The sequence below is a fragment of the Pseudochaenichthys georgianus genome, chromosome 4 (genome assembly GCF_902827115.2).
Source record: "Pseudochaenichthys georgianus chromosome 4, fPseGeo1.2, whole genome shotgun sequence".
Taxonomy (NCBI): domain Eukaryota; kingdom Metazoa; phylum Chordata; class Actinopteri; order Perciformes; family Channichthyidae; genus Pseudochaenichthys; species Pseudochaenichthys georgianus.
In genome coordinates, this window is record NC_047506.1 from 16,476,166 (window position 1) to 16,501,280 (window position 25,115).

The 25,115-nt window shown below is 42.1% G+C and overlaps 1 protein-coding gene across 1 annotated transcript in view; it reads left to right on the forward strand.

The window, feature by feature from the left end:
* The window catches only part of nr5a2 (nuclear receptor subfamily 5, group A, member 2), a 66,257-nt gene that overhangs the window by 37,772 nt on the left and 3,370 nt on the right, over nucleotides 1-25,115 (forward strand). Inside the window, 2 exon segments of the mRNA XM_034081837.2 lie at nucleotides 1,189-1,308; nucleotides 5,452-5,599. Of these exon segments, the coding sequence (XP_033937728.1) occupies nucleotides 1,189-1,308; nucleotides 5,452-5,599 (268 nt within the window).

The window sequence follows — 25,115 nt, forward strand, 5'->3', positions numbered from 1 at the left end:
TACCAAATGGTGATTTAGGCAAAAGACCACCAACATATTTGTCCTTCAACATTGTACATCATTTTCCAGGCCAATGTTAATGAAAGCCATTGTTATGTCTGCATGAACGGTAAACAGACACTGTGTAACACAAGCTCCAATCTCCAGTCATAACAACCCTAATCAACAAGCACAAGACTTCAGACTTGGCCAAACTGCCATGTCATAGTCAAGTTTTTGAAGTTTATGAAAGAGCTACAGTAGTCAACATCAAATTTCCCCTAAGGTCATTGTACATTTCAGCAAACGGAGCGCTGTGCAATTTCAGACAACAAAAAATAAATCCTTTCAGCCTTGCTCATGCTGCACCTGCCTGTGTCGCAAAGTTTAGCATCGATCCACATTCTTCCGCCTACAAGTACTAGTTGACATTGGTGATGAACATCACAAACAGTTCTCACAGTCTCAAAGCAACAAAGTAATTCACATCACCACAAAACCGCAGTGTGCCCAGAAAGACACATTATTCCCAATGATACCACGAACTGTGTGTTGATAGAAAAAGAGAAAGAAAGAGCCTCTCATACATTTTCCTCATTCCTTCCCTCTCAACGTGGCCCTTTTTTGTCTGGGTCTGGCTATGCAGGGTAATGAGTAACACAGCCAGGCCTGGGAAAAGACACACAGTTACAATTGAGGGGGTTGTTTTGGTGTAGGGAACCACACATTGACCTGCCTCACCTGGCAGGTCCCTGGGAGCCAGCGGCTGGCATGCAAGAGGAGGGAAAAAAAGGCTACTTAATCATTATCATCCGTGGAATCACTCAGAAACTGCTGGCAATAGGCAAACAGATAAACCTGGTCACATTGTTAATGAGGCACGTAGTGTAGCAAAGTGCTAAACTGAGTTTTGAAAGGTTCACATGAGAAAACTTTGGTTAGGGTGAAAGAATTATGCCAGAGGTGAGGAACTGATGTACGTGTGAGCAAGCTAACCTAGCAAACAACTGCCTGTGATATGTACAAGTCACTGAGTTTTAAAAGCTAAAACTAAATAGTAAAAACAATTATTATTATCAGAGTTCTATCAGTCAATACATGTTCAGAGATCTATGATGCAGACCTAAATCAACAGTGTGCATTGTAACCATGTACATATGGACTATAGTTATTAACAACCAATTTGTGTTTTTGTATTTCTCTTACCAGGTGGACGACCAGATGAAGCTGCTGCAGAACTGCTGGAGTGAACTTCTCATCCTCGACCACGTCTTTCGGCAGGTGATGCACGCCAAGGAGGGCTCCATCCTATTGGTCACTGGCCAGCAGGTGAGTTGGTCAAACTACAACTTCCTGGAACCTCAACCCTTTTCCCTTTTATTACAAAATCACACATCCCTCGCTGCTTAGGGAACTCTGAAACACCTCAGCATTTCCCTTAAAGCCTTATTGATCACTGAGCCACAGAGGAGTCGCCGCTTCATTAAAAATAGATTATGCCTATAGATATATACTAATGTTGCCAGAATAATCAATTTTGCTTCTTTTTTTTCATTGCATTAATTATCAGCCAGCAAATAAATAAAGCACTTGGTTGCACATGCTGCAGGAAAGTGAGTGGGCGGACAGATAAAGAATGTGTGTTATTTTGTTGGGGCCTTAAGGAACTTGGTTGGAGCTGAAGCCTATCCTCAAAGCTTCAGAGTCTGTGATTTTGCTTTTACTTCATACACACCCTGTCAAATAGTTAACACACAAACCCAGAGCATGCAGGGAAGAGTCCTTCAGCGTGTGATTCTCATAATCCCATGCACACACAAAGACATGAGGCATATCAGGAATACGCCTCTGACCAGTGGCATGGCTGTCAGTGAGATAAGAAGTCATACATTATTGATCGGCTGGCTTTCCAAAACATTCCTTTTTAACAAAATGTTTTACTAGAATAGATGCAGGAACACATATTGAAGAAACGCAAGTGCCATGTATACAGGGAAGACCTTCTTTACTTCGAGGGGTAAGCAAACCATGGTAAATAGAACTATCACAATGGAACTATTAAAGATATATCTACTTGGCTTGAACAAGTAGATATGCCAAATGGGTAAGGAAAAACAAAGAAAGAAAAGGAGGGAGAAGCTAAGAGAAGTAGGATTATTGAGGAAATAATTGATGGAGAGTGGGAGAAATAATGGAAAAGGACAAACAAATAAATAAGGAGGTGTAATAGAAATGTATGGTAGTAGAGCGCAAAGGAAAAGAGAGAATTAAGATGAGTAGTGAAGAGGAGAAAATGACAGTAGATACGATGGACTTAATATGGGACAACATGGCAGAGAGAATAGGACAAGGAGGTAAAGGGAAGATGGTGTACTTAAGAAGGAAAGGAGGTGATGCTCCCAGGAAGACTGAGAACATGGAGAAGAAGCTGATGAGAAATGGATTTAAGGTTGGGTTTGGGAGGACAGGAGGAGAACATAAAGGTGGTAATGGACAAGAAGTGACAAATAGGAAGATAAAGTGAGGAGAGATCTACTGTAGGCGGAGATGATGAGAGCAGTTTGAAGAGACCAGAAGAGTAAGGAGGAGGAGGAGGAGGAGGAGGAGGAGGAGGAGGAGGAGGAGGAGGAGGAGGAGGGGCTGATAATCAGGGGAGGTGCAGGACGGCAGTTTCGTTTGCATACTTTGGTTAATGAACAGCTGGTGTTGAAGGGGGGCAATGGGGAATTCCTGACGTGTGTGTGTGGTGTGTGTGTGTGTGTGTGTGTGTGTGTGTGTGTGTGTGTGTGTGTGTGTGTGTGTGTGTGTGTGTGTGTGTGTGTGTGTGTGTGTGTGTGTGTGTGTGTGTGTGTGTGTGTGTGTGTGTGAAAGAGGCTCTGAAACAGTTCATTATTTCCTATTATTCTCTGTCTGGCCAGGGGTGACAGCGCAGCGATAACACCAGGGATATTTAGAACACAGTAGCAGCATTACCCAAGGCGATTGCCACACACACACACACACACACACACACACACACACACACACACACACACACACACACACACACACACACACACACACACACACACACACACACACACACACACACACACACACACACACACACACACATACCTATCGACACATATCGAAGTCAAAGCTTAGACATTTAGACCTGTCCGTCTGTCATGTTCAGTGAGTGTTCTGTTTTAGATAAGTTGTTTTTAGTTTGTCGGTTACTCCTTTTCTAAAGCTCGGAGGAGGACTGAACATGGGTAAAGATAAAGTTTGTTCTGGGAACAAATGAAATGTCCTCAGATTGGCAGATATTTTCAGTCATTTTTTTTTAAATGTGACTTTATAACAGGCGATCGGTTAAAATGGAAATGTAGACAGATGTTTCTCCCCTTTTGCTTTGAATCAAGAGTCTGCACTCTACTTTTAGTTATTCAGTTTCTGTCTCTTCTCATGCCCTTCAGCTTCTCACTTGCTAATTCCAGTCTTATTCTTATTTTCTTTCTTTCTCTGAACTGCTGCATGTCGCCATGTCACCAACAGCAGTGAGAAATGGCCATGGGTTTTTAGTTTTAGTTGAAAAAAGCTTGTCCTGTCACAGGATCAAAGGCACAGTGTAACTTGTACAAACAGAAGCAAACATGAAATGACCAAGATTGGACTGTTGAATGATTAAGCAAGGCCTCGCAGCTTGGCAGCGAGTTTTTGGTTTGAAAATCCTGATGTGTTGATAGTATAATGCTCCTGGTGTACATGAAATTCAAATGAAGAAGAAATGCAAAAACAGAAGTCCCTCGGCCAGCTGTAGATTTCTGTGCTTTTCAAACAAGGTACATTTTCAATCCCCATCTTCCGTACACTTCAAAGCCCTCTACCCATCAAACCGATCTCACCTTCCATATTCATCTTTAATGTTCTGCTAAGATTGTTCATTGTATTCATGATGGATTTAGCTTTGAAGGTTTATTCATATATTTACTCTCTATGTCCCTCCAGGAGAGATAATAAAGTAGTATTGATTGATTGACTGATACGCAGGTCACCCAGGTTAGTGCTAAGTCTGCTATAGTGACATTATAGCGCTTTTTTCTTCTCTCTTTTACTTAAGGCTAGAAGGCAATAACCCAAGGCATCACCATCAACAGTCCAATCCTTCAATGAAGTTATTTCATGCACAGTTGATTTTATGTAAATTGATTGACACCTTGGAAGGGGGGCAGTGTCTGCTTTTCAACGAGTCATAACTCTTTACCGTCTCGAAGGGGAAGGGTGAAAAGAGAGAGGGACAACGAGTTAAGAATAAATCGGGAGAGCGGTTCAGTAGTGCAGTAAACGAGAAAAGCAGGGAATACGACGGGAGAAGAGAGGAAAAACATTATGTATTTACTTTACTCTGACCCTTACCTTCTTCAGAAAGATGAAAAACAGGCTCCAATCATCCTATTTACACGATAAATACATTCCAAATCCAGTGGTGTTTTTAATTGCAAATGGGGGCCCACAGGGACCCTCTTCCTCCCTGAGCTTCAGAAACTGTGCATGCCAACACCTACCTCCCCCTGGAAACCCTAGCACAGTCAATTATGGTAATGAATTGTCAATAAATATAAAAATGTTATATGGTCCTGCTTACTTTGAGTGGCAGCTAAGGACTTGCCTCCCAGACAAATGTGCTGCGGCTGCAGATATGAAGTGCAGCTGAAAAGGAGTATGTGTGTGTGCGTATGTTTAGACGGATGGGTGTGACCCAAGAGAATGGTTTTATGGGAAATATATCTATGTATCTTGTTTTTCTTGTCATATGTCCACACACATGATTTTGTTTTGCTGTGCAACACTAAACAGAAAGAGTCACATCTGGCATGTCTATCAGTTGGAGGTGAATTCCCTAGCTCTTTCCATTCACCCCCAGCATGTTGTTATAACAAAAAAACTGTTAAACTTCAGAAACCTACCGCCTTGAGCTTTTCAAACATACATAGTGTCTCTCGCTCTGAAGGACAGACCAAAGCTTTTGACTCCATGTTAAGAGTGCTGTAGAGGGAACAGGGTAGGTACAGGAAGAATCATTACAACAAGCTCACGGTGGGGATGTGTTCAGGGTACAGTTGTGTGGTATAGTTGTCAATCATATTTGCACATTGGGGTTCTCGATATGTGTCATTGCATGAAATAACCCTTGAATTGACAACGATAGGCAAACTTGATAAAAACACATTTCGACAGTCAGACACAATGAAACCAAGTAAAGAGCCCAAAGAACAGAGGGGAGGCTAGTATAAAATAAATCTGCTGTATCCAGACAAACTGAGTTTATCTGTTTAGCTAGCCTAGCCAAGTTTCAAACAAGCTATAGCCACCATGGACATTCAATTCAACATGAATCAAAGAAAAACTCCACAGGGTACCGTTAATCCTTACGTTTATTTCTGCGTTCAGAGCATCCTTACATCACTCTCTCCCTGCTTATTCCAGGTGGACTATGCAGTGATTGCTTCACAGGCGGGGGCCACCCTCAACAACCTGTTGAGCCACGCCCAGGAGCTGGTGGCCAAGCTACGCTCTCTCCAGCTAGACCAACGGGAGTTTGTCTGCCTCAAGTTCCTGGTCCTCTTCAGCCTGGGTGAGTCTCTAAAAGCATTATATGGGAAGGTTATGAGGGGGGAGGTTCAGTAGAAGGGTTCTGCACACGTGTTCCTGCCCCCCCCCCCTGAAAAAGCATAGCTCGTGAAATATAAGGGGATCAGGATCAAAGTTACGCAGGGGAAAGAGAGAAGCAGGGAGGATGGGAGGAAAGGGAAACGGAAGTACGATAGGGGGAAGAGGGATGGTATGGAAGAAAGAGAAGGAAATGGGACGAGAGGAAGTGGGAGAGCAGGAAGAGGACAGGAATGGAAAAAGAAATTTGGGGAGAAATAATAGAGGAGAGGAATCATCGTCTTCCAACAGAGCGAGTCGTATACATGATATTTTTAAAATCGACTTGGCAGCAATTAACTTTCTGCTAAAAAGATAATGGTTAAATGGCGTCCTAAGCGTGACTTCAAACGCGGCATTGTCTAAAAGTGAGATGGCGGCGTGCAGGTAAAAGGATTTCTACCCAAGACAACTTTCCGGATATTCTTCCACAGAAAGGGCCATTGGGATACAGTATAGCAAGCTAACCCTTTCATAGCATGGATTAAGGTCACCTAGCGTATCGAAGACATAGCTTCTTACAAATCTCAATATGTTACAATGTTACAAACTCTTTATAGACAACATATTAAGGATAGGCAGGGTTTAGGGTTTTTCTCTCAAACTGAGCTTTGGTTGGTCAGCAAAGGAGGAAGTTCCGACCGAGGATGGGAGAAGGAAAGGATTAGAAGAGAAAGGACAATGATGAAGTTGGAGGGAGTGGGAATTGGTCAGAGGCAGCTACCGTGAAACATTTGGGATACACAGGTGGGAGGGAGCTGAGGCTGGGAAGTGAGAGGGAGCATGGGATCTAGAATGGGGGGGAGGTGGAGGGATAAGTAGCCAAATGAGTTAAGGGACGAAGATAGGGGTACATTGATGTGTGTGTGTGTGTGTGTGTGTGTGTGTGTGTGTGTTCAGATCCCAAAGCTTCTCTCCACTCTCTAAGCCGAGGTCAGACATTGCCAGGAGACTGTCATCTCTGTCTCCTTCCTAACAAGTCAGCAGCAAATGGCCTCTGAGGAATACACACACACACACACACACACACACACACACACACACACACACACACACACACACACACACACACACACACACACACGACCAAACCTATTTTAACATCCTACATTACGGAGGCCAATGATGTCAAGGTAGCTTCGCTCATCCTGGCCCCTGCATGGCACTGAGAGCAGCAGTGGCAAACACATAATGAATATTTTCGCCATCCCCAGCTTCCCCTCTCTCCACCTGTAATCCACAAGGGTCACGCTTCACTTCTTTACCCCCTCTAAACAAAGAAAGAGCAACTAATGAACTGCTCTGCAAAAGCACACACACGCACACACACACACCGAGGTGATCAGGCAGGATTAATGTTTGTGTGAGGGGTGTTTGTGGTGCAGCGTAGAAAGATGAGGGCGTATTGCAGTGGGGGGGCTTTGGAGTGTGCATGTCTGCGTGCATGCGTGCATTTTTTTGCGTGAGTTTTGTATGGGGCAGGGGTCTTGCTGGGGCTCAGGGTGTAAATAATTTGGCAGAAACATCATCCATAATGAAAGGCTCACCTGAGGGATGTGTATCGCCCCCGGCAGTGCCTGTTCAGGCCTCCCGTGAAAGAAGCCCGACAGACTCCGTAGAGCTGGCTGAGAGGGGATCAGTGTTGGGGGAGACGTGGTGGAGGGCGAGGGTGGACGATTGGGGGGGGGGGGACTTAGGATTGATCTGATTAATATCTCACACAGCTGAACAGAGATGTGAGGTTGAGATACATACATTTACCTATGGGAAAGTGCATACATATGTTCACACGTTTGAACTCCAAGCAGGGCCAATTATTGAAGGATTGTAGTGAAATGAAGCATGAAAGTACGATTTGACTCTTCCTCTTCATCAGCTGGTCTCTCAGACAGGGCTAATTTAAAAAGGGTGTTTTCATCACGACACGCAGGTTTAATACAGAGAACATACTGATTGTTCGATACTGCGATTACCTTATTTACAACATGCTGCTGTAATCTTATCACAGATACTGATTGAATATGTCTGAGGAAGTACTTTTATTTGGCACAAGACATTACACTAACCTTAACCATGCCTGCTCTGCTGCTCTCCGGTCATGGAGGTAATGGTCTTTCACTCTGCTTCTTTCTTTTCCTATCCTTATGTTTATTTCTTGATTTTTCTACGTTTCTCTCCCTCTCTCTCTCTCCACAACCGCCTCTTCCTCCATCTCTCTTTCTTTCTGTGGATGGATCGTTCACCTCCTCCCTGCCAAAAGAGCTCTTAGTTAGGCCAGTTGTCAATAAAGACAGGGATATAGATGTCACTGCAGCTGAGAGGAGACAATTGTCCTGATCTCTCTGTTTGTCTTTCTGTCACTCTGCTCTCTCTGTCCCCTGTCACTCTTTGCTTGTCTTAAGTAAAGGCTTTCACCCTCTATCAAGGAGAGGAGATTATCACTCTCAGGGCATTGATCTGTTAAGTGTGTGTAGGACTGTGAGCAATGATTGTGCACATTGGGTGTTGAGCAAGAGACCCACGAAAAGGCAGAGAGAGAGAGTGAGTGCCGCTCGGGTCAGAGTTCAGTAAAGGATTACTACTACGGTGTAGGAAGACTGTTAATGGGACTTTGATTTCCTTTAAAAGGCTCACAGGCCTAGATAGAAAGACTGACAGGCTGTAGTATATACGACCAGGTGACATGAAAGCCAAGAGGTGAGAAATGGGTCACAAGTTCAAATGCAGGCTAGGGAAAGTGAAAACAAGGCTCTCTCCTTTCAACTTCAAGGGGAATTAAAGCCATACAGAACTCTACATTAAATCTGAGTGAGCACTAGGCATCTAGTATTTGAAAAAAGAAAGTTATGTGATTTTGTTCTGCTTAAAACTTGCTTAACCCTCCTTAAAAAAGAACTTTTTAATATAGGTGAAAGAATAACAAGCTTTACTGATCAACGTTCACAAATACTCATACAGATGCATGCCTGGTGATACCACACAGACAGTTTCCATACTGGCACAGCAGACGCACTGACAGAGGTCAGAGAGTGTTCGGCTAAGTCACCAGTTAACCCAGCTCTACAGGTCAGACCCCGTCAGGTGTAATTGGGTGAGACAGGCGCTGCCAGTCCTTGTCAGCCGAGAAAAGAACCAGAGTAGCTGCCAGACCAGCGCGGGGTAGTAAATGCTCCCAGCGGAGGGAGCAGATTTGTGGACATAGCCCTAAATAATGCTCCCATATTGAAGCCTTTTACTCGGAACAAAGCCAGGGGAAAGCTGCTAAAATGCAGGGAATTGAGCTTGTGTTTGATTTCTCTGTAGTGAAGGTTTATTTAAAGAAGTCACATTGGTAGTTTTATTAACTATATGTAAACTTAACTTCCACATTCTTCTCATATTTTCTATTTAACCCTAAACTCTGTAAACACACTGATCCATAATGCCATGCAAGTTTATTTGAACTTAATCATCATCAGTTAAGGCTGCAAATGATTATATTTGTTATCATTTATTGATCTGTTGAAGATCATGGGCAGCTTTAGTATCTGGTGCTTGGAATGGACAACAATGTAGTGTATGCCTTTAAGGGTAGAAATGATCATCTCATCCAGTTGGGCACATGTTCAATTAAGGTCATATACTGGTTAACTGTCAAACAATTAAATGTATACAATAATAACAAAATAGAACATTTAACAACATCATATTTTTCACAATATAAAGCCTAAAGTTAAATAATCATAACATGATTAAACGATGTGTACAGTAATGTTGGCTATTCCTAATTCTAGGTCAGTGATCTGAAATCCATTATTTTCCATTCATAAGAAACCAAGACAGCCAGTGATTCAAGATCTGCCTCGGCACCGCCTTAGCTGTCTGTTCAGTGATTAGTCAGGCTCTGAGTTGAGAGACACCCACCTATCCATCCCTTGCACCCTTCATCCCTGACCGTCCCTCCAACCTCTGCATTGTCTCTTATCTCATTGCTCTGCACTTTGTCTCTCTCTTCTTTTCACATCTGTCTTTGTATGCCTCGATCTATCACCCCTCCATCCTCACATCTACCTCCATAGCTCCACACTTATCTTTGACAACAGCCATTCATTTCTTTTCTACCCTCCCTCAGCTTTTCCTCCACCCCTTTCCTTCCATTAAATGTCAAGTATAAAATGGGGCAGAGATAATCACCTATACATCAACAACAATGATGTGTATTTGAAATGAGTTATCTTATAGATATTAATTCCATTAAACAATATTGAAATAACTTGTAGCTTAGTGAAAACAAGTGCAATTGTGTTTGAATAAAATGTAGCAACAACATTGATTATTTTATCATCTTTCTTTGTTGCTTTAACCCACTTTTGTATAGTCTTTCTCACCCGTATGCGGGGGTCTCCCATTAGCATGTTTAGTGCGCCACACTCTGAAGCACCACGAGGCCAGACACCAATCTGCTGACAACAACACAAACACAGCAAACGTGATTAACCTTGATGAAACAAGAAAAGTCTTTCTCTATTATATTTGTCTCTCCACACATTGAGAGAGAAAAAACACATAATTCCCAGACAGGTACGTCCTAATTAAGCAACAGCCGAGCTCAGAATCAATGCCCTGATCCCTGGCCAGTGAGCAAAGGGGCTGGCTAATTCATGCGCACCGCCCGCCCTCTCCCCTATGAAGCCTGGCAAATATTAATTTCCCGAAACGAATTGATTAACATCGTAAGGAAGCGACGGTTCAATATTGTTACCCATTGAGACCGAGTTAGGGGCCGAATAATGGTGCATATAACCGTAACTACGCTTAACAACTTAATTAAAGGCAACATTATAGGAGTTTTTTCCCTTTCATTTTGTGCTGTTGCTTTGCAGGACACAAGCTTTTTACTGGGCTGTAATTCAACAGAATGTAGTCATTATCTGTACCTTTGACCTGATCAATACATGTATAAAGGTACGCTTAGTTTGTGTATGGGTTGTTTGGCTCTGGCCCACGTGAAACATTGACACGACATGAAACTGTGACTTGTGTCTTTTGCTCTCAAGAGGGCATGCATTTTAATTTTCCATTATTTTATTTTGTTGTTTAATAAAAACACAACTGAAATGACCCTACTATATTAAAGGTAGGGTAGGTACAGTAAGAATGGAGATACCAGCTCGAGTGCGCTAGAATTTGAAAGTATGCAGTCGAAAAAAATCTGCCCCTTCCTTCAGACTTCCTTACAGAGCCCCTCCTCCAACACACACGAACGCGCACTGAGGGCACGAGATAAGCTTGTTAGACCCTCCAGAAAAACGCGGGCAAAAATCCTTGATTATGCGATCAAACATGCGGGGTTTTATGTGATTTTATGCGGTGAAATTGCGGGGAGTTGCGAAATATGCGGAAAAAATAAATATTGGGCTGTCTTATTTATTTATTCTCTCTCACACACAACCTGCCACTAACGTTAAACTGTTATATTCTACAAGTAATAAGCCATTAGTTGAGAGTTTTTCCTCAATAACCCTCTAATTAGTGCTTATTTATTGCAAGTAAGGAAGTTGTTGTACATGAGTTTTGGGCTTAATATGCTCTGCTCAATATGGGTCTAATACGGCAGTAGTACCACAAGAATAGTAATTCTCCCATAATAACACTTAACAAATATGATATATTCTTATGTAACAAGATATGAAAGTATAAGTTTTAATTGTGTCTAAATAACTCAAAATTAGGTATTTCTATCTAAGAATATGTTCCTTATTTTAAAGTGAAGTCTTGTTCATAACCAATAAGCTAGTAATTTGACTCTAATTGACCTGAACAGGTTCCCTATTCTAAAGTTGCCTCCTCTTCACACTTTGTAATTACATTATAGCACACAACTACTGAAATTAACCTCACATGAACAAAGTAGGCCACGTTGAAATATCTGTTTTATTAAACCACTAAAGAGAGGTTCAGACACACACATGTACCAAAACATGTCAAGTTTCTCGAAGGCTGAGAACACATACAGCCTGTACTTTTTAATAAAAACTGATTTTTAACAGAGTTTATGTATTTGTGATCATACTGTGTGACCTGCTTGTATGTACTTACACAATAGGTGAACTGTTCTCTCTATGTGTTGTCTCAGTGTGAACATAGATTAAACAGCCAGCCAAATTCTTTTGAGAGCCGGGGAATGAGCAGCCATGCTCCTTTATTGACTTATTTGCAGTCCACTGACATTCAAACGGAGTGAAACTATAAAAACATAAGTTACAAGTTTAATGATCTCATACATGCAAGTGTAACATACACAGATTAACAAATATGACCGCTAAGTGTAAACAAGGTAAATATAGCTAATGCTAACTGTGCAATAAGCATGTATAGAGAGGCAAAGTCCCGCCCATCTACTTCCGCCCATGGGACCTTATTTCGGAAAAAGTATGTATTGAAGTCAATGGAGAGAGAAAGATTATCTTTCAATCCCGTATGAATTGTGCCACGAATTACACATATGATGTTTGTCAATTTAAAAGATAATTTTGCAAGTCACATTTTTTTAAATGTGTCTTTTTTGTGTGTGAAACCGCTCAATGAACTACATCTCCCGTCTCGCACCACACACCAAGACGGCCGTCACGTTAGCACATTTCACTTCTTTCTTTCAGAATGAGCCGAAAAGTATTAAAAGAGGTGAAAGTCCCTATAAGTCTGGGCATGTTGAGAGCTGTACATACACAAAAGGGGAGTTAGTCGTAAGAGCCAGCATGCGGGACCGGGATTCTGGGATTTGTAGTCTTTCTAGTTGCGTATTTTTCATAGTCTTATATTTCAACAGTTTTATGACAAACTGTGACTTTTTTTACATGGAAATTATTTTTTAAGATTGACAAACGTTTATGTGTAATCCGTGGCACAATCCAAACGGGATCGAAAGATAATCTTTCTCTCCCCATTGACTTCAATACATAATTTTTCCGAAATAAGGTCTCTCTATTCAGTTCACTTTCTCCTACTTCCTGTAGCCGGTTTCCTGTCTAACCTTCAGTACAAATTTCACAAAAATATAAATGTGCAAATATGAAACATACAGGTCAATATCACCTTGCTATTGGTAGCCGAACTGTCAATACCCCAAAACATATTCTTAGAATACATACCTAATTTTGAGTTATTTAGACACAATTAACACTTATAGTTTCTTGTCTTGTTACATAAGAATATATCATATTTGTTAAGTGTTATTATGGGAGAATTACTATTCTTGTGGTACTACTGCCGTATTAGACCCATATTGAGCAGAGCATATTAAGACCAAAACTCATGTACAACAACTTCCTTACTTGCAATAAATAAGCACTAATTAGAGGGTTATTGAGGAAAAACTCTCAACTAATGGCTTATTACTTGTAGAATACGGTCATGTAGAATAAGGCATTAATAAGTGTTTTATAATGACTACTAATAAAGAGCCAATATACTGCTAATATGCATGTTAATTAACAACGAGTTGATGGTTAATTTGTGTACCTTAATATAAAGTGTTACCAAGCAATGATTGTAGTGGGGGGAAGACTTTGAATGTATATATAAGCTTCATAAAGTGCAATCCATGCACAGAGCGACTGCATCTAGTGCTTTTTCACCTGTCTGTTTTGAAACTTGCTGAAGTGCTCTGCAAACATATAATGATTGAACAGTATTGGACTCTCATCTTTTAAACACATATTTTTACTCTCCATCAGTTTTCGTCAGGCATCATTTTGACACAGGAAACAAACAACAATATTTGCTCCAACTTTTCCGCGGACAGATGAGTCAAACCCAGCTAATCATGTTTGAGTGTCCCGACATTTCTTACTTTTTCTTTTATCTCATCAGGGGTATGTGGGAGTGTGCCCTGAAGCAATGAACCTAATAATTCCGCCTATTTTCTTTCAATTTTAGAAATCTAAAAGAGTGTGCAGTCGGCTTCTGACGCCGTCCGCCACTTTGTAGGGAATTCCACGTAATGTGGCTGGCTAAAAGGCTTTCAGACTTTATCAAGCAATAAAAGCTCCAGGTCTCCAGCCTGCCACTATTACCTGGCATTACTGCAGGCTGTTGTCATTAAGCAGCAGTTGCAGTAAGTTGTAGCGGTAGTGGGGAGATTAAGGATCGCTGCCTCTCACCCTTGACCTGACTCCCCCTTTAGACTCAGCCTTTTATCTTGCCTGAGATATGTTACAGTTTCCTAAAGGATTTCAACATTTCCCAGATTATCTTAAAGGTATCTGTCCAATTTACAGCTCAAGCTTGCCTTCTTTTCTGCTGTTTTTTTATGTCTTATCACATTCTTACAAGGATTTAAATGGTAATTACAGTATGTTGACACTGTTCTTTATCTGGTTTCAAAGAAGGCCAGATATCGTAGAGTAAAGCAACATACTGGGGGGGGGGGGGATCCTACACTCCTGTAAGACATTATAGATAAGAAAAACAGCAGACACAATGTCCCTTGTCAATGCCTGTTGACACAATGTATGTTTAATACCTCTTAACAATTCCAAAATATGGAATAATAACACAAGCAACATCAATGCAAACCAGGCAAGTGTATCACACCAGAGTGCTCCTGAAACAGAGCGGTAGTAGCAACTACTCTCACCATCTATCAGCAGTGTTACAAAACTTGTAATCTCTTTATGAATTTCAGCATTATCCACACCCAGTAACAGTCATAACATGTGCAGCACAGCTCTGCACTTCTACCTGAATATGGGGACATCTGCATGGTGGCAGTAGGATTTAATACACACTTTAACTCACTGCCGCGCCAAAGCAATACAGGACATATCCTCTAAACCTCTCCTCCCCTCCATCAATACACTCACTAACTACCATAGCAGTGAGTACAACAAGAAAAATGCTCCTGTAAAAGTTTTTTTTTCACTAAAGAAAAAACCTTTTTCCTCCTCTGCTCTCTCTTGCAATCCCATGTGGGGTGATTTAAGACGGGCAAGCTATGGAGAAACTGTTGCCCTCCATCTCTCCCCTCCTCCTTCCCTCTCATTCTCTCTCTCCCTTGGTCTTATTACAGGCTGTCAGTTTATTATAAAACATTAGGAAAGCAGAGGGACACTTGCAGTTACTGTCCTATCGATCGGCCGAGATAGATTCTGTGATTTAGAGTCAGCCTCTGCTCGCACCCTCCACATTCTCGCTCTCCTATTAAGGCACCAGCGCTTTGCTTTTGCTATTGATGTCTCAACATTAACAGTTACAAGCTGCTACACAAAATCAATGTTCAACTTTTATTACCGGCTGCATAACGCAGAGGACCTCCCGCCAACTGGTACTTAGCAGTCAAAAGGAGGTGTGGATGGTCCGCACGGCACGTCAGGTATTTTCTAAGTGATATCTGCAGTAATATCAATCCTGTGTACAGCATATAGGGGCTTTTAGGGGGGAGTTGAGGGCCTACGAGCTTAGGGATGCAGCATAGGAAAGTAAAGCTATACCAAACAAATTAGCACACATTTGCAACTAGTTACTGCACCTGAACAGACACTTCAGAGAATGAACGTAAGACGGGCAGGGAGGTTTTTGTTGAATCTCCGAAGACATGCGTCACACCTTCATTTCCCCGTCACAACACCACACATAGAGTACACCACCTAAATGTCATCAACCGCCACTGACCATCCACCCGTCTATCCATCACCAACCTGGAAGTGTGTGTGTTGTAACCCAGGTAGTGTGGATATGGAGTGGCTGAGGCCTTTCAAACATTTATGAGAGGCTACCGATGCCGCAGCGCTGCTCGAGCAGCGCTACTCGAGCAGCGCTACGGCAGCCCTTCTGGGACAAACAGCCCCCGGTCCTGTACTCTCATTCCCGATCAATGGAACTCAAGTTCATTACACACACTTTTCAGCAGAATGGCAGCAACAGATTTTTTTTACCCCTCCTTCCTCACCCTTGCCCACCGCTGGGGCTACATTACACCTGCTTGTTTACGTGACTGCGTGTACAAGGGAAGACGGGGGCAGGGAGAGTGTACCGATGTACATTTGTGTGTGTGTGTGTGTGTGTGTGTGTGTGTGTGTGTGTGTGTGTGTGTGTGTGTGTGTGTGTGTGTGTGTGTGTGTGTGTGTGTGTGTGTGTGTGTGTGTGTGTGTGTGTGTGTGTGTGTGTGTGTGTGTGTGTGTGTGTGTGTGTGTGTGTGTGTGTAAACAGGGGCCAGAGCTTGAGGTTATCATTATGTACAGGTTGGTCCACTGCAATGCTAATGCACAGTGGCCGCAGCCTGGGTCCCAGCGCTGTGTTAGCTACTGTAGGTTGCTACTCCTCTCCAATTAGAGGCTGAGGGATGTCTGTTTGGGGTGGGGAGGACATGCCTGGGCTATACGGGGCCCTGCGGAGAACAGGCTCACATTAGTCAAGGAACAGAGGAAGAGAACAAATTGTGCATACATTGAAGTACAGCAGGAAGTCTTCTCAACCACTTGATATGAATGATTTGTTGACTGGAGACCATCTACTCCCTTGCTGTGATTTCATGCAGCTTAATAATTTGTTTAGAGGACTTATTTAGTTTGATCAGTTGCTTTCTCACGGACGCAACTGACGTCCAACTGTACAACCTATTCAGTTTGGTTATAGTAGGGGTTATATGCAGCACATGTTAATGTCACAGGAATGTCAAAAGCCATTTCAAACATTTTGAGCTAAGACACATGATATCAAGAGCATGGTAAACTAAGAAAGTCAGTCAGTCAACAAATCAATAAAGCATCAATGTTTTACTCACTGTGGAATTACAACAGTGCTGTAAGATGAAGACAGTGTGTATGTGTGTGTGACAGCAGGGACAGAACAACTGCCGCAGGCATGCAGTGTATTGATCAGACCGCCTGCCATGGCCTTACTTAAACATTACATACACAACAGCAAGGAGTCACACAACCCTCCCGACGGAGCTCTCTCAACCAGCGATCACTCTTTCTTTGCTTTTTCTTTCATTTTCTTGCTCTCATGCACTCTAGGAAGGCCTCACTGGCACAAGCACAAACAAACAGGTGCAGACTGACTTTACGCACACACTCACACACAGATGTAGTATATAAAGAAGTTACATATATAACACACATTAACCTAAGGATATTGTCAAAGAATATAGTGGTGTTGGCCTTTAAATGTATTGCAGGTCAAATGTTCACAAATCCAAATGCAATCAGATGAACCCCTAGCCTTACACACCCGACTTATCAATCATTTGTTAAGTTGTAAATGTGAATGGCTTCACTCCTTTAATCAATGTCTCAGTAGAAGCTACAGTATTGCTGCTGTAGTCGTTTCCTCAGCAAAGAGATATCTTTATAACTAGACATTTATGGCTGCTATAGCTCATGAAGTGTCATTAGTGTGACTCATTGCACAATCACTACTTTACGCAAAATGTAAAAGACAAAAGTGTGAAATGAACTCAGAGGGAAAAGCAAAAGACGAGAGATAATGCACATTATTATTTTGATGATGATAATGTTGATTATTATTATCGTTGTTGTTCTTATCATCTTATTTTAGAATAAAACTCTTAATTTCTCATTTCTCATTTCTGACTGACTTTATGCTTGCAAGAGTGTGAGCCTCCACACAGGACAAAATGCTGACATTTGAAGCAGAAGTAAAAATAATCCTGTACATTCACCTATGGTCCACAAATGCAGCTCAATGGCATCACAGTACTGCCTGGCATTCGGGCTGTCAGCCATTGTGTTCCTGTCTGAATGTGTACAGTGCAGAGGCATGTGTTCAAACTATGGTGGTGGTAAGCTATATGGTAGTCAGGTGGCTGCTATAAGATTATACACCCTCTTGCCTTTGCTCTTTGCGCTTCTGTGTGTGCGTGCATGTCTTTGGACAATGTGGTTATGGGATACTTCTGGCAGGGCAGAGAACAGCAACGCTATAAGGTGATGTGTGTGTGTGCATGCTGTGGCATGTGTGTGTGTGTAACTAGAGACAGTGATTAAACGTTTGAGAGCACAGATGATCCAACAGGTGCTCTGGCTCGCTGTCTCTTGTTCTCCAGCCTTTCTCGCTCTCCCTCTATTTCTCTGTGTTGGGCCCCCACCCTCTCCGTGACCCCCCACTCCTAAACCATCACAGCTCCTTTCTTGTCAATGTGTTCTTGTCCTGAAGGATATTTTAAGCAACAAAGCCTTGTGAGTCCACTATCTTTCACACAAAGACAAACACATTTTAAGCATAGCTATTTCTTGTATTGCATTTAAAAAAAGAAAAATACATGGGGCAATGGAAACCTTAAGAGCTCCTGGTAAATGTTAGAAATACGGGTCAGGGAGACAACACATGTTGAAACACAAGAGGGCATTAATCACACAAGTTCTCTTTACACACGTATCAGAAAAATGTTTGTGTAATGTAAAGGAATATTCCTGGGCACTGCCAGACATTTGTGATGCTAGATCTGGGCCTGTGCAAGTTGCCTCGGAGCATAAAGTTGTACTTTAGTGCCACCCGGCACTGATATCCATAGCCACTGTTGGCATGAAACTGTATGCCTGTACAATCTCACAGAGCTCAGTGGTGTCTGACACATGGAAAGCACAATCAACAACATTTATGTAACACTGATAAAATAAAAAATAAATAGTCAGCCATTATCAGACACAAACAATCTGTTATAAATTCCCAAAATATCTGACACATAGGCTTTTGTTAGTCCCATGTTGTCTTCGTGGCACATGCAAGTGTTATTTTCTTCTAGTGAAAAAGTGTCCTCAAAATCTGCTCTAATTTACTATTACTGTGAATTTGACTGTTAACATTTGACAGACAAAACATTTTTGAGGGTCAGTGTGCAAGCATGTCATCTCACATTAGCTCTTAGGTGAATGAGAGAACGGCCACGAGCATGTAGACTTTCGAATACATTAAACCACAATTTGCACTTTAGTTGACTCCAATAGTCACTTGTCAGGGGACCAAAATAACACACAGAACAAAGAAATTAGAGAAGGTGGGGGGGGTCCATACTACCTGCTGGCTTCCATCATCAAATGAAAACGAAGCAAAAAAGGATGGAGTGAGTGAGGTAGATGTTAAACAAGAGAGGGCAGGAGAGGAGAGGAGTGTGAGAGAGGGAGGGAAAATGACGCTATGGATTAACTGTCCTTCATGCTGAAAATATACATCCCCAGGCGCTTGGCACTGAATTATTAATTCAAATTTGTCAGAGAAAGAATGAGAGAAATCTATTGACGGGGAGACGGGCCCTTTAATGGTCTCATTAAAGGGGAGGCTTCCCACACCAGGCACCTTCTGTACTGCTGCAGGAGTTTTCGGGGTGGTGGAGGGTTAGAGGGGGATACTTGACCCCCCAATGATTTTCTGTCACTTTATGATAAACAAGAAAGGTTGACATGCCCCTCCACTCCCCACAATTTCCCTGCACCACCAAACTAACCCTGTGTGTAATTAGCCAAGGGGTGCAAAAGTGCACTGAATGTAAACGAGGTTCACACACATGCATTGATAGAAGGAGACAGCAACAACACACACACATATTATATGCTGTGCCTGCTTCTACTGTTGCTGACAGGTTAAAATGCAGTGTGTGAGGGGGGTGGGTTTGGTAGTTTATACGAGCCATAAAAGTAACCTCGCCGGTAGAAGCCAAAATAATAAAAATTGATGAGAATACTGTTTTTTTTTTGGCCTCGCTCCATTGAATACTTCCTCACATTAGGTCATTGTCCATTAGATTTGAGCCTGTCAGTCAAGTGTTACCATCATTAGCTGCATGTTGCAATATGTCTGGGAGCTGTTTTGGTGAGAGGAGGTTAACTGTCTGTACAATCCAGATGGCATTAGCAAGGTGAGAGAGCAGGGACCTGTGGGTGCAACCCACTGTCGGAGGTCAGATAATTGAAAAGCATTTGGTGCAGCCTCCAGGGGGGCTACAAGGGGCAATACGAAGTGTGGGGGAGACAAGAGAGACCACAGGTTCATTGCTGATTCAAATCTCTCAGTATCCCTCTGGCTAATGGATTTTCATAATGCTGAGACAATGGGATTTCCCCCCACAGCAAAATGATTTTTTAGACCATTGAGTCTGCAGCTTGAAGAAATAAACAACAGCACATGGGGCGTGTTGACAAAAATATGTAATGCTAAAGCACATAAATACATTTAAAACAAATTCAATTATCAAACAGGCCAAACTTTTTTGGAGTGTTGTTTTGAGGCTGGTAAATAAATAGCAGTTTTCTATGCAAAAGAAACTGTTCACTGGGTTGTATCCAACATCGAAATATGCAGCCTTAGTTAATGTTCATTCTTGTTGCAAGTTAGGGTCATTATATAGCTGTTATATTATTAATATGTTGACTGATAAATAATTATAAATTGAAATAACTACTATTATAATATGTTAAAGTAAAAAAAAAGTTAAATAATACCCTTCTATGCACACATGTCTGAACTATTCCTTTAATAATTGTTCCTACTTATATTGTCCTCCCTGGCTATGCCGATCTCCTAAAGCCCTCAAAGTCTATAACAACACAGACACAAATAGGACCAACTTATACAGGATGTAAATTTGTTTTCCCCTTCACCTCAGGATAAACCCTGAGCACCTTCTAGCCAGCATAGTCAATGAGAGAAGCTTGTCTGCTTCCTGCTACGAGTGCCTTTTCTATTGTTTATTTTATCAGACCTAAGGCACTTTTCCCTCCCTCACAATATCTCTCGATCTCTCTCCATCGTCCGCAGAGAACGCCGACCCGTCCTTGGGCGACAGAAACTGAACCACCGACTACCTCTTTAGCTTAACAACAATAGCAATTATGTCAGAGGAGGTTTGGAATTGACTTAATATATCCCCTACTGGACGGTACCTATGTTATTCTCTTTTAAAGCTGCATGGCATTTGGCCCCTTGTGGCTAAAGGGAGGGTTTGATGAGTCGGCAGGCAAATTGAGCCTTCATGCTGTATTCTGACAAAAGCCCGTCCCCATTGGTCGGCAGTTTCCAGGCACTGTGAGATGGTTGATATTATGCATTGTTAGCGCAGTGGATATTTGGCCTCTGGACATTTGGCTCTAAGTTAGCTTGAGGCCATATAGCTACAGTATTACTCTACCGGTGAAATACTTTTCAAGATGAGGGGTCACCGTTTGGGGCTTAACGAGGCCTTAGTCAACTGAATAAGCAGTTATTGAGTGTAAAGGATACCTCCTAAGATCCTTTCTATTAATTAAATAAGAAATAAAGAGATACATATTAGCTATTGCCAATTGGTGCTTGATAGGCTCAAATATATTTGTCCACTTTAGGGTATAGCTTGTGGTTGCTATCATGTTGTTGCTAAACATTTAAATAGGGACATTTGCCGATGCATACATCAGTGGATATTACGTTGGAACCAATGGACAACAAGTGAAATGAATTCTACTTCCATGAAAACAATAATTATAAAAAAGAATGAAAAAGAATGTGGAGGAGGTGGTTTGTTGTAATTCCTAGCCTGATCCCATTTCATACCCTGAAGGCAAGAATATAGTCCAAGCAATGTGCCTGTTGGCTGGTCCAACACCATCAGAAACCTGCCTTTGACTTTAGCCATTTGGACAATAACGAACACTTTTGCCAACTCAACACTGTAGTTTGTTTTCCAAATGTATCCCTACTGCAACACTTAAACAGTCATGTTTTGTAGCATGTAGCAGTGTGTCTGTCGTTTACGCTTTTCTTTACAGAGATTGAAAGTCAGCTGATGCATGCTCCTCCTGATAGAACTGTCACTGTATGATGCTTGTTACCCTTGAAGCATTTAGCGTATCAAGTCTCAAAGAACCCCCATTAAATGTTAAGGAGCACATAAGTCTAGTTTACCATGCTGTGTTTTCACTCGCCTCAAATGTGGAAACGTCGTATCTGAGAAAGGGAATTCCCCAAATGGGACTTGGATAAAAACAAGGAAGCTGAGAGCTCTGGGGAGAAGGGAAACTTGTTTGCTGGCATACATAGATAGATGAAGGAAGCTGTACAGGAAACACACTTCCTGGTGAAATGCTGTCAATGGAGTATTGATGGGAGAGCATGTGTGTGTGTGTTTATGTATGTTATGGCTTGTGGTGTGAGGGTAAAATAGGTAGTAAGGAGGTTAATTTTCTCCAAACAAAAACGAAGCCCAGCGGTGCACCGAAACTCAGATAATAGCCTATAGTGATACTGTTAACCATGCGACCATTGCCCCTTGCCCTGTGAACCTTGTTTGCTTTGATAACCCTTGCACACTGTTTTTTAACACCACACTCATATACAAACACACAGCCACATTCTCCCAGTGCACACATCATTCCACATGTTGCTTATTGTGGGCGGTCCTTAGTCCTCACTTTGTCCCAACAACCCACCCAGATTCAAAGGTTATTGGGTTCTGTTCTTTCAACGCCCCTGTCTCTGATTGGAGCCGAGCTTCAAAACAGATTAATAATAAATAAAGTAGCAGTTGACAATGTTGACTTGATAACATCAAGAAGGGGGCAATAAAGAGGACTTGGCCGGGACATGGGTTCAATCCCTCGCTCTTTGAAGTACCGCTGCAGTTGTAAAATGTGCTTCAACTTTGATAGGCTTGTGTAAACGCCTGTGAAGGTCCCTATTGGAAGACCAGGAGCCTCTAATTCCCGCCTATACAGGAAGTGAGCGGTTTGTCTCCCACTCACGTTTAATTGGTAAAGTTTACTGACAGCACTTGACTTAATAACCATTATGAACCAAGAGTTTTATGTGTTGTTTTTGGGGCAGGCAGGAAACACATGTTGTGAAGTTTGAAAGGCACGATGACTTGACAGCATGTGACTGAGAGGTTTATTGATTGGGGCACTAAGATTGTACTGTGAGAGGCCTTGGTGTTATTTTGCCATGTCTAACTGTTGACCTTATAGAAGTGTCTTATTATGAAGAGGGGGGTGGGGACCAAAACACCCTGACTGGACACACTTTGGTCTTCACCAAAGTTTTTTGAGGCGATTGAAATTTAACAAATAAAGCTTAACTCTTAGCCTCTTCCGTATTTTATGCATCTGTTTTAAAAATGTTGGCTTATATCATGATGTATAGAAGGGTCAGGTTTTACCCAGCTAGGATCTATTAACAGGCAGACTTACTGTATATTGCAGTATTTCTCTACCACTTCTAAAAGCCACAATCCAAGTAAGGCCTGCTTGCTTTTGCACAGAATGGTAAACACTGACAAAAAGCCATGTTTCTGATCAAAGGTTACTAGTGTGCTGCCCGTTAAGCATCATTGATATGAGAAAGAGGCAATGGAGCGAATATTTGCTTGAGTGAATTTGCAGCGTGTCTAAATGGTGTGTGTGTGTGTGTGTGTGCGTGTGTGTGTGTGTGTGTGTGTGTGTGTGTGTGTGTGTGTGTGTGTGTGTGTGTGTGTGTGTGTGTGTGTGTGTGTGTGTGTGTGTGTGTGTGTATCTGTGTGTCCCTGGAGCAAGTGGATTGCAAGGGGCGGTGAAAGCACATGCGGACACACACACACCCACAGCACAGAGCAAATCTAGTCTAATTAAAAAGCACAGCAGTGATTTCAGGGGCTCTGTTATAGAGAGAATGAGTGTGTGTGTGTGTGTGTGTGTGTGTGTGTGTGTGTGTGTGTGTGTGTGTGTGTGTGTGTGTGTGTGTGTGTGTGTGTGTGTGTGTGTGTGTGTGTGTGTGTGTGTGTGTGTGTGTGTGTGTGTGTGTGTGTGTGTGTGTGTGTGTGTGTGTGTGTGTGCGCGTACTTTTGCATTAGGTCGCTGGCTTCAGCATGATCGGCCGTCAAATGAAACAATGTATTCCACGGGACCTCAGGGTGTCCATTTAAGTATTCAGATGCGGTGCAGCAACGAACTGTGGCTGTTTTATGTGGAAAAAAAAGTTGATAATTAGTCCCACAGTGACTGAACAATGAGATGGAGAGAGAAATAATGAAAGGGGGGGCATTGGAGGAAGAGGAGGGAGCGCTTAGCACACTTAATGCTCCGACCTGACACTGGGAATCATTGATCAATTGTTTATTTTAAGTTCCCCCTAACCCCTTACCCCTACTTAACAATCCTTCTCCTGGCTTTGAATCATAGTTAATTGTTTTCTGATTAGCAGCAACATTAAAAAAAGATTTCTCATCAACCTGATATTTTTCAGTTTTTACAAACAGGAGCACATATCAAACTATTGTTATTTGTGCTTTTTCACTTCCTTTTTTGGAGTCCCTTGTTCATTATTTTTTCAAAAGGGTCTCTGGCAATAATTAGCAATTAAAATGCTGTCTTTTTGCCACACTTTCCCCTAATTAGCTTGACAGAGACATGGGTACTAATTCTCTCTAGTCCTTCCCCCCAATATCCGCCCATAGACCCAACAAACTACCCTCCACATGCCTAAACACTCATGCAGACACACAAACACAGAAATAAAATCAGAGGAACCATGGCAACACCTCCCAATGTTTTTGCTCTGGGCTCACCTTGTCATGTTAGTGCAGAATTAACTAAATCAAACTCAGAAGAGGTTAACACGACATAATAGATTCTTTAGCAGCATGACATGTTCGTTCTGAATTTCATCCTTTTAATGTATTCTGCCAACCAACATATATGGTATTTCATAAAGTCCTATATTAGTCAGCATCTGGCTTGAGCCTAACTGTGGAGTTGTCTTTTGTAATTTTTTTCGTATTTTGGGTTAAAACAACCTTGCAAAAATCAAACAGGTACACATATTGGGGTATGTTCTATTGATTTCAGTTTAGACTAAATTGACTTTTAGAGAGACTTTCAGTTTTTCCCGACCAGAATGTTATTCTGTGTAGTGTGGAGAAAGCACTGAAACGGCATTTAGAAAATACAATTGACAGGAAATATAGCTCACTAGATAGTGTAATGCATAAAATATAACAAATTGAAAAATTGGAGGTGCGAGGAAGTGCAGCTGATGGTTGTGGACTCTTTGAGCACCATTCTCAGCAACTCCTTTTTATTCCATTGCTTTGCTTTGATAAAAACAAGTCTGTTGTTTTTCTTGTTGACCTGCGTAGGCTGTCTTGGTGTCAAAGCCTAAAGCCCACAGTGGTTAGCTTATGAAAGGCTATATCGATGCTTCTCAGAGGTGTCGCTGGTTTGAAAGCCGGTTCAGGAGTCTGATAGGGGGTCAGACAGCTGACTAGCAGCAGGAAAAGCACATGTCATGTTTGTTTGGTGCCTCTTTTGTCACAAGCCGTGCCCCCTCCCCCCTTTCCTGCTCTCCTCTTGGCCTTATTTAGCCCCCCGCCGTGTCACCCAGAGGTCAGGGTGAGCATGCACACGCTACACACCACCTCACACATACACAGGCAACACAAGCACGCACAGACACACACACATACAGATTGTAATAGCATGGAAGAGTGCATCATAGATGGA